The following is a 17,074-nucleotide window of genomic DNA, read 5'->3' as shown; positions in this document are numbered from 1 at the left end:
GCCTCCAAGGACCTGCCTGAGGCCAGTCTCGCTAGGATGTGTCAATCCCCCCCTCCAGTGCCCTGTGGGATCTGCTCCTCCTTTACACCCCCATGTCCACACCCACAATTTTCCTTTATTATTTTCAAAGTCATCAATCTTTTCTCCACTGGCTGCTTTTCTCACAGCCTGAAAACATGCTCAAATCAACCACACCCTAAAATTAACCATGGCCCTCTCTCACAGCCCTGTTCCCTTTACTGCCCCACCTCTGGGAGGGCGTCTCCTCTTGGTAGTTTCCTTTTCTCCCCTCCTGTCCCCTTGGACGCCAGTGACCAGGTCCTTTGGTCACGTCTCCACCACGCTCTGTTATGTCTGTGCCTTGCACAACATCTACACTCAAACAATTGCTGGACTGAATTTATAGACTTTACTTGGAGGTAGCATAGTGAGGGTCAGTTACTTAGCTTTCCATATCAGTTTCTCCATCTGTATTATGAGTATCATGATACAGTCACTGCAGGATTGTTGGGCAGAATAAATGAGTTTATGCAGGAAAAGGTTTAAAATAGTGGCTGGCATATTGTAATTGTTCAATAAATGTTATCTTATACTGTTATTAAATATCAACACAATTCAATACATCGAGTTACATACATTTAGGTGGTATCTAAAATTGTTTTCTATGACGTTTCCTATTGTTCCAGGATAATTAGATCTTTGGATGCAGGGAATATGTTAAATTCTGAACTTTGCACTTCTTCACCTCTTATACCCAAATTAATGTGATTTAACAAATGTAAAATTTAGTCAAACAGCCCTGGGTTTGAATTCTGCTCTGCCACCTGACTAGCTTTGTGTTAGTGAGTAAGTTACTCAACATCTCTGAATATCAGTTTGCCCAAATTTAAAATTGGGATATAACAGTAACCACAGTTTTCTTTAGGGTAGCAAGAGACAACATAAGTAAAGAGCCTATGCGGTAGACAATTAATAAATGATATTTCCCAGAGATTTCTCCCGTTTCCACAGGCCCTGTCCAGTCCAGATCCTCCTGTTACATGGAAATGACTGCACCTGTCATCTACCCCTTGCCCCTCACAAACCATCCTCTGCAGAGCTGCCACCTGCCCTTCCACACCTGCCCCCACAGGCTGCACACTTCGGAGTCTCCCCTGGCTCCTTGGGACAGCTTTCCACAATCTGACTCGCTACCATCCAGTTAACCACGGAGATAAGTAAGATGTGAAATAAAATGCGTTTTGGACTTATTTCCACAAACGAACAACAGTGACAATGGCACAAGTCAAGCTAGATATGGGTTAAAAGGTACACTTTGCCAAATATGATTGTTTCCTAGTCTGAAAGCACTTTTTCCACAGCGGAGCCAGGGAAATCAGGAGAGGCCCTGGGCAGGAAAACACAAGACATCACCAACTAGGTTAAAAGGAAAATTTCCCTTTCTTAATCCACTCGGTAAACATGATTAATTCATTGGGAACATTTTTCATAAGGAAAATAACAATGCTAAAAAATTTAAAAAGCACCCAGCAGTATTTCACAACAGTTGTTAGTTTTGGCGAGTGAAGAAGATGAATGCAGGGTGAAGTTACAGATATAAGTGATAAAGAAATGAAAGGCATTGAAAAAGGATTTCTTATTTCTAAGTCAAATTTAAGTTCTGCGATGGTCATGCATTTATTTTGGAAGGACCCGGGAAGCCAGGATTTGCAGGCTTACTCTGAAGGACGCTGGCCCTGCTCTAACTCCCCTGTCCGGTGACGTTTAATCTTGTGTTTCTCTTGGGGCCAATTTGATTTAACCTCCTTTAACTCCCATTAAGTCAAACTATTACGAAGTCCTGTTAATTACACCTTTCAAGGCTGTAGGGCTGCTCTAATTCATTCCTTCCTCCAATTTCTACCACCAGGTCCTGATCTCATCTCTTCAATATGAGCTTTTCGTCTCTCCTCTGGGCTCCTACCTGAGCATTCTTACCTCAAAGCTGGCTAGGAAGGACTGACCCTTACAATTAAAAACATTCAAGAAATCAAACATCAAAGTCAGCACTCTTTACTCCAAAGGTCTTTGTTGTTGTAGTTCTCACTTTATCAGTCCCCAGATTGGATTTAAAGCTCCCGGGGGCAGGGCCATGTGCACCCCTTCAAAAATGGCTCTCAATTCTTCACGACCCTCCTGGCTCAGCTGGCGTCAATCTCAGAAATCAAGCAGCAAACATTCATGCCTTAGCTTCTGAGCCATCAATTGATTCACTGTTGTTTTGAGAATCTCTGAACTTTTTCAGAAATAGATCAGGCCCTAAAGTTAAGAATCTGCATTTAAGATTTTTCTTACCTTCTTAAAATTGTCAGTAATTCTTGAAACTTCCCTAATCAAAACTAGTAATGATATGGAAAATATCCAAAGAGTGTAGTGCTCCTCCTAGAGAAATGAAATACAATATCCCCTAAATTAATTTCACCTGTAGCTTCTAGTCAATCATAAAAAATTATGCTGTTAAACCATTGTGAGATGCAATTTGATAGTTAAGTCCCCGTAGACAGCTTAAGAACTTAGCCAAGATTCCTTTAATTTGCCATTTTTTGAAAAAGATTCCATTACTCAGCTCAAAGGGCCAAGTTAATTGCCCAATGAGTATATTCTTGGTAGCATAGGAGAAAACTTTGCTTTTTTTTATTTGAAAATTTCACTTAGTAGTAGTGCTTTTGAAAAAATTATTTTGGTTGCAACATCTTCATCAAGCTAACCATGAAGACAGTAAACAGGAGAAAAGTATAGAAGTTTCATGTATACTTTGGAATATATGTAAAATGAAATATCGGTGTGCTGGTGGAGGGCAGAAACAGCATCTTTTCTTCCAGAGTAATTCAGAAAATTTAGACCCACCAGGGGTGGGGGTGGCTTTCAGCGGCTGCGCACTCTGAGCTCCCACCCTCTGATCCGCATGTGTACACAACAAGAAGGATGGGAGGGGTCTCTCCTGTTTTCTTTCCTCTTTTTGGGGGATGTCTGCTTGCTAGGGCTTCCTCTCCTTCCCACCTGCCACCGTCACTGCCTGTCGCTTTCTGTCCCCTCACTCTAACTCTCTATCTGGTTTTCTCCTATTAATCTTAGTCTTCCTTGAGTCAGCTCCTCTTCTGCAGGGGAGGAACCGGGAGGATGAGTTAACTCCAAATCTCAAACTGGGGGACAAGGCTGAGTTGCTGAAATCTTTGCTACTCTGTGAATGCAGAATGGTGGAGAGTCAGATAAGGGCCCCAGCTACCCTCATGCACTAAGGGCAGGTGACAGAAAGGCATCAGGCTGGTTTACGGAGTTCGTGTCCATTTATGTTCTCGGTCAAGCTTTATCCCTAATTTATCCATTTTTCTGAGTGCGGTGCACTTACCTTACACCTTCACTCAAGCGAGTGGGCTCAGGGTCAGGGCAGGGGCTAATGCAGGAAGCGATGAAGACGTGGGGCTTCAGAACCTGCCGAGTGCAAGGCCACCTCTCCCACCCCCACCTCCACCCCAAGCATGAAGATTCTGAATGTTTTAAGACCCTGGGCCAGCCAAACAGCAGGGGATCCCTGCAAGAAGGGTGTCCCTTCATGGGGTGTTGGTGTATAAATAGTACGATATTTCATAAGTTTAGCATATCTGAAATTGGACTGTCTCTCAGTTGACGGCGTGCCATAGTTTAAGCGTCAGTATGCTTTCTTTCTTAGTGGTACATAAGGTAATGGTGCATCCCAAAGTGAGTGGGGATGAGATGATCTGATCAGATGAAATCCAGTAAGCAGGATAACAGCCCACTCAGGCCCCCTTTGTTAAAAGGACAGAGGAAGGCCGAGCCCTCCAAGTTCTCACCCCGGCAGCCTCAGCAAGACCCCCAGAGGGGACTGAATGGTCAGTCAGCGTGGACCTTAATCCCCGAGAGCAGGGAGGGCGGCCTGGGGGCGCGCCTGCCATAGACCCAGCACTTCCTTCTCAGGCTGCAGAGCTCGGCGGCTCTCCACCGCCACCTTCAGGCAAAAACACCTCATTTCACTCTGTGTCCCCACAGTTGTAAACCAAGGGGGGAAGAAGTAGAAATTTATAGAGATTATTTTCAGATATTCAGAAAGGGAATTTCAAGGCTTAAGGAAAACCCAGGTTTCCATCACATCCTGAAATGTATCTCCAATCTAATATCTTTTACTTTTCAAAAAGTACTTGTTTCTACTTTCATCTATATTAACAGTGAGATTTTTTTTTTTCCAGGTTTCAGAATACATAGAATTTTTTTTTTTAAATTGGACTGAGGTTTAAAAAAATTGTGAGTGACCAGACTAAGCCAAATTCTAAAGTGTTAAGAAAAGCAGCTCTCAGTTGTGCAGCTGCCAATGCTCTTATGAGTGCAGCCAACAAATGAACTTGAGTCTTGAAGCTCAGTGTCTTGTAAATGGGGAGCCCTTCTACCCCCGTCCACACTCCATATCATGGATGAGCAGGTACAGGACAAAACTACCACAGCCTCTGGCCAAATCCCAATCTGATGTGGTTGACTGTGGGTGCCCAGTGGTAGCCTTTTCAGGGTCCCTATCCCATTTCTTGGCATCCCTCTGGGATTCCTACTATCAAAAGAACCTCTTGTATTAGCTGTCTCAAACTCCCTCCACCAGTTTTAGAAAGCTTTTAAATTCTAAGGTCTAGGCAGGGTTGATTTTCCAAATGTGGAACAACACACACACCAAAGGTATCAACCAACCAGCCACGGATGTCCGCCATACCATGGGCAATAACCTTGCTTGGCCACAGCCTTTAATTGGTTGCTTGTAGGAGGTCCAGGGAGTCTTGGAAGGGGGTGGCATTTTGGGGGCTCAGGACAGCAACTGCTTCCCAACCAGTAAGATGTATCTACATATTTAAATAATTATACAGTTAAACAGTATCTATAGGCTTAATGCCAATTACAATCCATAGACAGTGGCTGCTTGGAGCACTGTGTTAAGAAGGACTCTGAAGTGATGTCCAGGTGCAGTGAGGGAAAAAGGGTGTGATCAATTGTGAGTTCTGCCATGGGTGGTGGACAGGAATCAATAATTTCTACCCTGAGTGAGCTGGATGGGAATTAGTGATTTCTGGCCCGGCTGGTGGATGGGAAATGAGGGCATGTGTGTCACATATTTGCGACCCTAGTTAACAAGCCTTTCAGTAAGTATATTAACAAAGCATTCACTAAGAGAACCACAAGCCTTAAGACACAAAAGAATATTTTGCTAACGGTGGGATTTAGGCTAGCGGGGGAGATTTATTTGGAGGAGGGATCCCAGCACCTCTCCCCCCATCATAACCCCCCAGATTGTGGCATTGTCAATTTCTCTGTTGCATCTGCTAGGGTCCTGGTAGAGGTTGATACTGAAGTATTCCTCCTTGAAACACCTTTGTCTCCAATGAACAAAGCTGAGACCCCCGGCCGCCCCCATCTTGAGGCCCACCCCTGAGCCATGTGGCCAGAGCTACACGTCCGGCATTTCCAGGAGGTGTGAGGGGTAACAGGTCCGCTGCCAAGGAAGAGGCTGACCTCCTGTTCCCCTTGAGAATCTTTCGGACACCAGCATTGCCAAGGGGTGATTTAAAGTCACCTCTCACCCAAAACGACCAAAACATTCTTGGGACAGTGACTATATTAAAATGCGTACCTGAAGTGTCAAACTCTCTGGCCAGTTGACTATCTGCAAGTTGAAAATCTGTCCAAAGTGGACTCGGAAGTCCGCCCCCATCTGCCGGGTGACCGTCCTGGACACCTCCTTGTTGTTGAAGAGCACCTTCAGATACACAGAGCGCCTCTTCACATCCTCCCTCCTCAAGACCTCGGCCCTGCAGAGGGAGACCATTGGCAGGGGGATTGGCACTCACGCACTAAAGGGAGCAGAAGTATCTGTAGATGAGCCCTGGACAGAACACGATACACTGGCGCAGGCCCTGCAGTCACTTCCACCCTCACCGTTGACCAAAATAGCCACAGGTTGTGCAGAGCTTAATATAAGAACACAGTGTGATACAGAACTTGTGGAAGAGCCATCAAGAGGTGAAAAAGCCAGAGTGAATTCAAGAACAATGGTCTGAATATCACTGTACAATGCTCTCCTTGATTTTTTTCAAACAAGTCTTACATTTGCATCCCAGACAAAACTTTTAGTAAATGAAAAGGTATTTCTTATTAAACAGTGAATTCAAATCATAAGGGATGGTAGGTGATATATATTTGGGCAGGACCTTTTTTCCTAAAAGTATAGTAGCATATTGTACCCATTAGGTCTTTCCAAGTTCCAAACTCTTAGCACTTTCAGATGAGGTGTGAAATAGCTCGATGGACTCAGGGTATGAAAAAATGCTCTTTATTTTTAAAGATCACTTGAATTACAATTCAAGTGATATCCTGGCACCATGAAAGAGTTGATGCTTATAATTCTTATAGCCAGGAAGTAAAAAAAAACCCTGCAATAGTAGTCTTTAATTTTTTTGTACATATCTACAGAAATGACTACTGAAAAGAAAAAAAATGCCAGTTTGGTTATGTCAATAGCAATGCAAACTTTTGAGAAAAGGAAAAGTTTAGGGCATGAAAATTGAAAACAAATTCAGGTTTTTTGGGTGGTAGTTTTAAGTTTTTACATCTCTATAATTTAGAACTATCCCAGACATGAAATTGCTCAAATAATTTGAGCATTTTTTTCCTATAAATTACATTTAGGAGCAAATTGCAAGAAGTATCCAAGATACCCAAAGACTTAAACTCCACTTGGAACTACTGTGGAGCTTATTCCCATTAATCTCATAAATCAAACCGACCTAGAATACCTTCCTTTTCTGCACAGCCCCTCTTACCTGATGGTCTGATGAAGAGGGGTGGGTAGTCATTAGGTTATAGGCCCAAATCTCACTGAAAACTCAGAAACTTATGGGGGTACACATTCTCAGACAAAATGAGACCCACCATAAAATTCTGTCAAGTCTAGGCTAACTTTTCCCTTAAAAAATGCTCTGTAATCACATTTTTTGAAAGTTCATTACAAAATAATATGGTCTGGATTTAGTGCCGTGAAAATAGCTAATTTAGTGCCAGAAAATAGTTTATTGATGTACAGCACCTGAATGCTATGAAGTTGAGAGAACACGTGAAAATGCACATGAAGCTACAATTTTAAGGTAAACAAATTATTAGTACATTAACAGATGTTTGAAACCAAGAAGTTTGTATCAAGCCTTATAATGTGTTCCCTATATCCCAATTAACTCATGAGGCTGATGGACTCACTTTTTGTGTTGGAATATTGAGCATTCCAGCCTAGGATACTCCCTGTATTCATGACAGATCTTTTCACTGGAGAATTAAACCTGGGATCTGGTGCTATGTATTATTTTCATAGATTCCCTTTAATAGATTACAATATGCTATAACATGCATCAGAACGGCCTGGAAGTCTTGTGAAAACGGTTTTTGCGGTACCACCCTGGTATGGGCCTGAGAATCTGCATTTCAATCAAGTTCTAAGTGGTGCTGATGTCACTGGTCCTAGGGCCACACCAGGAGAACCATCACTATAAGGTGTGGGAAGGAAGGGAATTCAGATAGGAAATCAAAGATATATGTTCATTATAACTTTTAAAAAGAGGATATGCACTATGTGCTTATATTTAAAGTGCTTCTCTTGTGGACCCCTTAAAATTGGGTCTTTCTTTTTTATCCAGTCTGTCAGTCTTTGTCTTTTCATTGGAGTATTTAGTCTTTTAACATTTAGTGGAATAACTGATGTGGTTGAGTTTGAGTCTACCATCTTACTATATGTTTCTTTTCTTTTTTTTTTTTTTCTGTATCTTCTTTCTTTATCTTTTCCTGGCTCTAATGGGGATAATTGAATATTTTAGATATTTCATTTTAATTATTCTATTGACTTTTTGTTATACTGGTTTGTACTTGTATTAATGTTAAATGTTAGGGATTACGTTACGTATCTTAAATTTACCTTTTATCCAAGTTTATTATACAATCTCAAGCCAAAATAAAGAACTTTAAAGCAATATATATATATAAAAAAGAGGATATGCATATAAAAGTGAGTTTATGAATTCTATGATATATGAAGATTTATGTAAATAAAGAGAAATCTGATTGTTTTTTTCTCTTAGACATCACATAAGAATGACTAAAAATGTTTTTTTTTTTTTTTTTTTTTAATTGAATTTGGAGGATATGCTTGGGATGACCGGATATAAAATACAATCTGTAGGGCTTACCTACAACTCACTTTGGGAGGTTCTACAAAGCCTTCAGAGACAGAGGCTGCCCCCTGGAGCAGCTGGGATCAAGGGGCAAGGAGAGGTGTCAGGTCTGCACCAGGTAGGAGGGACAGAAGGGACACATTGGGTTTTCAGGTAAGGGGTCCAAATTCAAAGTCACACAGGCAGCCACCGTGCAGAGCAGGCACAGATTTGCTTTCCCTACAGACAACTTCACATAGCTTCACTGGGTAGCCAGTGGGAATGTAGTAAGTAGTTAAACCAAATGAAATCATGATCAATGGTCAACGGTCAGCAATTTCATATAGTTTAACCTAATACGTGTTTACGGGGAGTTAATGATTCTCCAGATCATACTGAGTACACGTGGGATGTGTGTGCATGTATACATGTATATGTGCGTGTGTGTGGGTACTTGTGTACCTGTATGCATGCGTGTATATGCACACATGTGTGTAGCGTACGGGCGACTGTGTGAAATATCACCCTCATGTGTGGGCAGGACATCCACTCACCTGGGACACTGGTCACTGGGCGTCACGCTCCCCGCCAGGCTCAGCTCCGGGACCAGCCTGGGCTCCCCAGGCCTCCTCCTGCTCTGAGCCGCTCTGTCCCTCACCTGCTGTTCTATCACTGCCTGGTCAGTGAGCTCTGGAGGGACAGGTTTCATGGGGGCCTCCCCAGGATATGGCTCTTCAGTCTCTTCATCAGGATTGTCATCTTCCACTTGCTTCTTTTTTTTCTTCTTGGCCCTCTGTTGGGTAAGAGGTAACATTATGTCAAACAGGAAATTTGGAATTTTGGACCCTCCCTGCCTCCAGAACTGCTGAAATGAGGTAGTCCATGGACAGCACTTAGTACAGTGCCTGGACCCTAGAAAGAGGTCACACAATGTTAGTGATTCAAATGCTGATTATTATTGGTTCTAAAGGCCAAGGGCATCTTGCAATTAAAGTAAGGCTTGTGAACGTGAGCGGCATTGCACACCACCCTGATGTATTACTTGTTCTTGCATGTGTAAGTTTATACCATTTTCTGAAGGAAACCCAGAAGCATCAGACCCTACTTTTAATGGAATAATTCATGTGAATTACTTAGCAACATGCTTGACACAGAATTGGTGCTAATACTCACTGGCAATTACTAGGCTATTACTTATTTGTTGACTCAAAAAATTCCCGAGTGCCACCAAAGAACCATCTATGAACAAGGCTCGTTCTGGAATCAATTAGCTAGAAGATTTTGTAACCAAATACATTAACCTGTCCATTCACTCAGAAGGGAAATAGGGCAAAGCCAGAAGGAGACTTCATTCTGCCAGCCCACTTTCCCTCCCCCTGCCTTAAGGGGCTGCCTTCCCAGACTCCCCCCGGCCCAAGGTCAGCCTGTTCAAGGCTGAGTGACTGTTCACCAACTTGGGCTTTCTTCCAGGCTCTCCACTGTTGATGTGCAGTTCTGAACTCGGCCATCTTCTGTTCGTACTCTTCCATGCATTCGTCCAACAACTCACGTATTTCCATTTGGATTTCTGCTTCATAAGCTTCTTCATCTGCTTTCTGGTCAACTTTTTCCCTTTAAAATAATTTACAGTACTTGGGTTATCTCTTGAAATTAAGTAAGAGAATAATAATAATAGTGACTACTTATACAGGGCTTATGATGCACCAGACCTGCTTCTAAATCTTTGCACGTGTTAACTGATTTAATCCTCACATCTCTGTGAGGCAGGTACTATTACCATCCTCCTTTTATCCACGAGGAGACTGAGGCATGGAGAAGTTAAGTAATTTGTCTAGGAACATAGAGTTGGTGAGAGAAAGAGTTGGGAAATGAACCCTTTACCGCTAGGCAACAATACCCTTCTGGGTTAAATGATCCACATGGTGTGTTGACGCAACGCCCAGAAGTTCTCAATCAATCATGATAGAAGTATCATCTTAGTTATTGTGCTAATTCTTCAAGTCTCTAAGGAACCACTTCATTATGTTGCTCCTGAGTCCCTGAAGCCACTTTTTTTGACTTTGAATGGACAAGTTGAGGTTTTCTTTGGTGACTGCCTACACTACACCAGATCAGCTCAATCCAAACCAGTGTTTCCCACAGAGTGTTCTATGGCGACCCTCTCCTGTGAGTGCCCTGACCGCCCACCCCCCAAAAAAAGTGCTGTGGCCAAATTAGTACAAGATTAAACAAATGAAAACGTTTCTCTGCTGCCCATCTTTCCTGAGCCCTTTACATGTTAATGTGTAGTGTGACCTTCCAAGAGGAGGACAGTAACATGCCCTACCCACATCCCACCCAGCCCTTTGGAATTGTTGTAACTCATTGCCTGCACTGTTTCTCTGAATACAGTCTGCCCTCCAAAGTTCCTCAGTTTATTTTGGACAAACTTAGTCAGTGCGTGCCACTGACAGATGTTTGCTTATGTACACGTGGGGCCTAGTGAATTTAGCAGTGAACAGTTTTCCCCAAAGCACAAAATCTCACACATCTCCAGGATACTCCCAGAGAAATCACTTTGGATACACAGTGGTACATGAAATTTATAAATATTGGAAAATTTTGGCTCAAAACTTATTTTTCATCTCTGACATATAGCACACCATCCACTTTTTCTCATTGTTAGTCAGATGCAAGAGTAAACAATTGAAATTTGAATTTTTTTTGGAGAAAAATATGCTGTATCATAAGGTGGCTAGATGAATCAAGAATGTGGAAAAGAGCAATCCAAAAAGGATTTGGGAGACAGCTAATTATTGGGGAAAGGGGAGTTAGGTGTCACTAAAAGTAAGTTTGCAATCTTGAAATGATTTTTAAGATCAATTTTCTATAGATTATAGTTTATCCTAAACATAAAAGAGAGAAAGAAATCACAAAAGAAAGAAAGAAAGAAAGAAAGAATGAAAGAAAGAAAGAGAAAGAAAGAAAGAAAGAAAGAAGGAAAGAAAGAAAGAAAGAAAGAAAAAGAAAAAGAAAGAGAGAGAGACAGGAAGGGAGGGAGGGAAGGAAGGAAGCAGGAAGGAAGGGAGGAAGGAAGGAAAAAAGAATCTGGCAAAGGATTTATGTGCTGTTCTGAGTGGGAGAGACAGCCTAGGAGAAGGAATCTGGAAGCAGAAACACTGGAATTTCCAGTAAACATCCATGGTTTCTATGGGACAGAATATTTGAGTTAGTTTAACATTAACCAATATTAAGTGAGCAACTACTAAGTGACAGGTACCTATTAACCAGTTGGTATCCAATATGATAACATCCCTGCCCTCACAGAGAATAGTCTCATATTTGTCCAGAAAACTTTAGGATGTTTTTTTTTCTCAGTCTTTTGATAATTATAGCCCAACAAAATCATAATTTGCAACTCTTTTTGCTTGAAAAATGGCTGTTTTCAAAACAAAGTATCAGATAACTGCCTAACTCTGGCATGTTTCAGGTGGATATACTGACACAACACTTATTCAGAAGAAACAATCTGGAAGGAACCAAAACCAGCAGCAGATTCTCTTGAATTAGTATATAGAACAAGATTTTACTGTTTTAAACTGCACTCTTAATCATATATAAAAGTCTAGCCAATTAGGTGGCATAAATGTTATCAAAGCACACTTTTGTGGAGGGCATATCCATACCATATACAAAAGATCAATTCCAAGTAGATTCAAGACTAAATGGGAAAGATAAAACTATAAAGGTTATAGGAGACAATATAGTAGGATATTTGCATGACTTAGGGGTAGAGTTTCTTAAGCAACATACAAGAAGCACCTAACATAAAAGAAAAGACTAATATTCCTGTCTATTTAAAATTAAGAGTATCTCTCAGCAAAAGCAACAAAAAGAGAGTAAAGAGAAAATCATAAAATGGGAGACGATATCTGCAACATGCATCATCAACAAAGGTCTTGTGTCCAACATATACGCAGAACATCTACAAATTGGGGAACACAGAAAAAAAAAAAAAACAACATAAAAGATAAATGATCCAGGGGCAGGACATGATGGCAGAGTGGTGGGGTGTGGAATTTAGTCTCTCCTCTAGGGCAGCTGGTAATAACCCAGGAACTGTATGAAACAGTGTTTTTGGGGTGTCCAGTGATCAGTCACACATTGGACACAGTTTGGAACCAGAGGAGAAGCAGCAAACATTGTAAGTTCCCCTGACCAGGGGTCTGGCGCCCCTCCCCTCCCAGACCCCGTGGACTGCCTTGCAGCTGGCTCCCTGAAAGGAAAATAAAACAACAGTCTGTTGAGGGCAAGAAGGGGGACTCAAACCAGCCTCAACTGCCGAATTAATCAAAAAATTAATTAACTAATTTTTGGAGCTGGGGGTGCTAAAGAAGAGCTGGGCTCTGAGAAGGGTGGGCACATAAAAGCAGGCACCTGTTACCTGGCCCCAAAAAAGCCCCCCCCATTTCTCCTTTCTCACTAACTCCTTATCTTTTTGCAATTCAATAGCCTCCCCCCACCCCCCCCACCCCAGCATGGGCAGAATTGAAGCTGTTTGAGAGTAATTATCAGACAATAGCCCAAAGTGCATCTTTAAATGCTCTATTCTGACACTGACAAAACTTCCAGGCTTGGGAAAGGCTTTTAGAAGGGACTTTTCTTTTTTTTTAATTTAAAAGTAACATATGTGGTTATTTTCTATCAGACAGTCCAGGTTGAAGTCTAGGCTGGTTTGGTGGTGGGGGGGGGCGGGGCAGACAGAGTACCCGGAACTTCTTTGAATTTCAGATTAACTTCTGAAGAAGGTCTCTGCCCCTGTCTTTAATTGGCAACTCAGGCTGACCAAGGTATTAAGCTGGAGTTGCCCCGAAGAGGAGAGGGGAGAAGGGAATAGTGCCCCTAGGAGACAGCTGGAGATCCTAGGATTGGGAGAGTGGAGGGAGGTCCAGCTTAATTGGCAGCCCTCCTTCTGGGAACTCAGACCCCAGGGGCTGGAATTCAGATTCCAGCTTCAGTCAGCCATGTCCCCGGACAGGCTCAGAGTCTGCAGAGAATTAAAGGCACTTCACTCCTTACCCTGGTGGGGAACTGTGGGCTGGCAAACGCCACCTGCTGGACAGGAGAGGAAAAGCACCAAGTCTAGAGACCTTGCAGGAGGGTCTCCTTCTCAGGGAAATGCCTCCTCATGAAACCTGGGCCTCTCTAGACTGGGAAAACCTGACTGGAGTTGACCATATCTCACAAAAAGGCTACATAGAGGCAGGGCAAGAAACAGAAAAACAAGAGGTGAAAATTTCTGGTCAACTAAACAGAACCTAAGTTAGAGGTCTCAAATAAGTTGAACTGAACAACAAAGGTTAGAGAACAAAGCCAAACAACAAGAACCCCCTAGGTAAAAGAGTGAAAACGAGCTCCAGAATAAACTAATCAAGAAAATCAGATGCCTAGACAACTTAAGATAATGAACCATATTAGGAAATATGAAAATATGGATCAGCCAAAGGAACAAACTAATAGTTAAACCAGGATACAGGAGTTGAGGCAACTAATGCTAAATCAATTCAGTGAGCTGAGGGAAGATATGGCAAAAGAGATGAAGGATATAAAGAAGACACTGGATGACCATAAAGAAGAATTTGTAAACTTGAAAAAACAAATGGCAGAACTTATGGGAATGAAGGCCACAATGGAGGAGATGAAAAACACAATAAAGGGATACAACAGTAGATTTGAACAGGCAGAAGAAAGGATCAAGGAACTGGAAGACAAGACATTTGAATTCATACACACAAAAGAACAGATAGTGAAAAAAATGGAAAAATACGAGCAGGGTCTTAGGGAGCTGAGTGATAGCACGAAGCACACCAATATATGTGTTATGGGTATCCTGGAAGGAGAAGAGAGGGAAAAAGGGGAAGAAATAATAACAGAAGAAATATTCACTGAAAATTTCCCAACTCTTATGAAAGACAGAAAATTACAGATTCAAGAAGTACAGCAGTACCCCAAACAGAATAGATCCCAATAGACCTACTCCAAGATACTTACTGATCAGATTGTCCAAAGTCAAAGACAAAGAGAGAATTCTGAAAACAGCAAGAGAAAAGCAATCCATCACATACAAGGGAAGCTCCATAAGACTATGTACAGATTTCTCCACAAAAACCATGGAAGCAAGAAGACAGTGTGGCATGGTATGTTTATTATACTGAAACAGAAAAACTACCAACTGAGAATTCTATGTCCAGCAAAACAGTCCTTCAAAAATGAGGGAGAGATTAAAATATTTTCAGACAAAAAGACACTGAGAGAGTTTGTGAATAAGAGACTGGAGCTACAAGAAATACTAAAGGGAGAGCTATGGTCTGATAGGAAAAGACAGGAGAGAGAGAGTTGGAGAAGAGCTGAGAAATGAAGATTATCAGGAAAAGTAAAAGGAGAGAGAGGAAAAAATAAGATATGACATATAAAATCCAGCAGACAAAATGGTAGAAGTACTGCCCTTACAGTAATAACACTAAATATTAATGGATTAAACTCCTCAATAAAAAGATACAGACTGGCAGAATGGATTAAAAAAACAAGACCCATCTATGTGCTGTCTATGTCTACAAGAAACTTACTTCAGACAAAAGGGTAAAAATAGACTGAAAGTGAAAGGTTGGAAAAAGATATTTCACACAAACAACAACCAGAAAAAAGTGGGAGTAGCTATATTTACTTTAAAAGTAAAACAATTAAAAGAGACAAAGAAGGAAACTATGTATTAATAAAAGTGTCATAAAAATAACAATCATAAATATTTATGCACCAAGCCAGAGTGCCCCAAAAATCATGAGGCAAACACTGGGATCACTGAAAGGAGAAGTAGATACCTCTACAACAGTAGTTGGAGACTTCAATACGCATTCTCTTCAATGGACAGAACATCTAGACAGAGGATCAATAAAGAAATGGAGATGTTGAATTGTACAATAAATGAACTAGACTTGACAGACATTTATAGAACACTACATCCAACAAGAGCAGGATACACTTTTTTCTCAAATGCTCATGGAACATTCTCTAGGATAGACCACATGTTGGGTCACAAAGCAAGTCTCAACAAATTTAAAAATATTGATATTATACAAAACACTTTCTTGGACCATAATGGAAGGAAGTTGGAAATAAATAACAGGCAGAAGGTCATAAAATTCACAAATATATGGAGGCTAAACAACACCCTCTTAGAAAACCTGTGGGTAAAGGAAGAAATTACAAAAGAAATTAGTAAATACCTCAAGGCAAATGACAATGAAAATGAAAACACAACATATTAAAACTTATGGGATGTAGCAAAGGCAGTGCTGAGAGGGAAATTTATTGACCTAAATGCCTACATTAATAGAGAAGAGAGATCAAAAATTGAGGAATTAACTGTTCACCTGAAGGAACTAGAGAAAGAACAGCAAACTGCCCCCAAAGCAAGCAGAAGATAAGAAATAACAAAGATTAGAGCAGAAATAAATGAAATTGAGAACAGGAAAACAATAGAGAGAATCAACAAAACCTGAAGTTGGTTCTTTGAGAAAATCAATAGAGTTGATGAAATGCTAGCTAGGCTAAGGAAACAAAAAAGAGAGCAGATGCAAATAAATACAATAAGAAATGGGAAAGGAGACATAACTACTGACCCTGCAGAAATAAAGGAGATAATGAGAAGATACTATGAGCAACTATATGTGAATAAACTAGACAACTTGGATGAAATGGACAACTTCCTAGAAAAGCATAAACAACCAACATTGACTCAAAAAATAGATGATCTCAACATATCATTCACAAGTAAAGAGATTGAGTCAGTCACCAAAAAGCTCCCCAAATGGAAAAGCCCAGGACCAGATGGCTTCACATGTGAATTCTACCAAGCATTCAAGAAAGAATTAGTACCAATTCTCCTCAAAATTTCAAAAAAATTGAAGAAAAGGGAATGCTACCTAACTCATTCTATGAAGCCAACATCACTCTAATAGCAAAATCAGACAAAGATGCTACAAAAAAAGAAAATTATAGACCAATCTCTTTAATGAATATAAATGCAAAAATCCTCAACAAAATACTCACATATTGAATCCAACATCACATTAAAATAATTATATACCATGAACAGGTGGGATTCATTCCAGGTATGCAAGGCTGGTTCAACACAGGAAAATCAATTAATGTAATACACCACATTAATAAATCAAAGTGGAAGAACCACATAATCATCTTGATCGATGTAGAAAAGGCATTTGAGAAAATTCAACATCTTTTCTTGATGAAAACACTTCAAAGGATAGGAATAGAAGGGAACATTCTCAATATGATAAAGGCAATATATGAAAAACCCATAGCTAACATCATACTCAATACGGAAAGACTGAAAGCTTTCCCTCTAAGATGAGGAACAAGACAGGGGTGCCCACTGCCACCACTGTATTCAACATTGTGCTGGAAGTGCTAGTTAGAGCAATTAGACAACAAAAAGAGATAAAAGGTATCCAAACTGGAGAGGAAGAAGTAAAACTTTCACTCTTTGCAGATGACATGTAGAAATCCTATATGTAGAAATCCAGAAAAATCTGTAGCAAAGCTACTAGAACTAGTCAATGAATGCAGCAAAGTGGCAGACTACAAGATCAACATGCAAAAGTCTGTAGTGTTCCTATACACAAGTAATGTGCAACAAAAGAAAAGTTCCATTTACAATAGCAACCAAAAGAAACAAGAATTTAGGAAAAAACTTAACCAAGGCCACAAAAGACCTTTACACAGAAAACTACAAGAAACCGCTAAAAGAAATCAAACAGGACCTAAAAAAATGGAATAAGGTATCATGT

At 40.8% G+C, this 17,074-nt stretch overlaps 1 protein-coding gene across 4 annotated transcripts in view; it reads right to left on the bottom strand.

Annotated features, from left to right (window-relative positions):
- CC2D2A (coiled-coil and C2 domain containing 2A) overlaps window positions 1-17,074 on the bottom strand; it is a 158,562-nt gene that overhangs the window by 63,014 nt on the left and 78,474 nt on the right. For all 4 annotated transcript variants that reach the window (XM_037829421.1, XM_037829422.1, XM_037829423.1 and 1 more), the window contains 3 exons: window positions 9,683-9,839; window positions 8,783-9,021; window positions 5,666-5,843 (listed from right to left, as the gene is read on the bottom strand). In XM_037829421.1, coding sequence (XP_037685349.1) covers window positions 5,666-5,843; window positions 8,783-9,021; window positions 9,683-9,839 — 574 coding nt within the window. The remainder of the gene's footprint in view (window positions 1-5,665; window positions 5,844-8,782; window positions 9,022-9,682; window positions 9,840-17,074) is intronic.

The sequence above is a fragment of the Choloepus didactylus genome, chromosome 3 (assembly GCF_015220235.1).
Source record: "Choloepus didactylus isolate mChoDid1 chromosome 3, mChoDid1.pri, whole genome shotgun sequence".
NCBI classification, from domain to species: domain Eukaryota; kingdom Metazoa; phylum Chordata; class Mammalia; order Pilosa; family Megalonychidae; genus Choloepus; species Choloepus didactylus.
The sequence above is the reverse complement of the archived record's forward strand: the minus strand, read 5'-3'. Positions and strand labels throughout refer to the sequence as shown.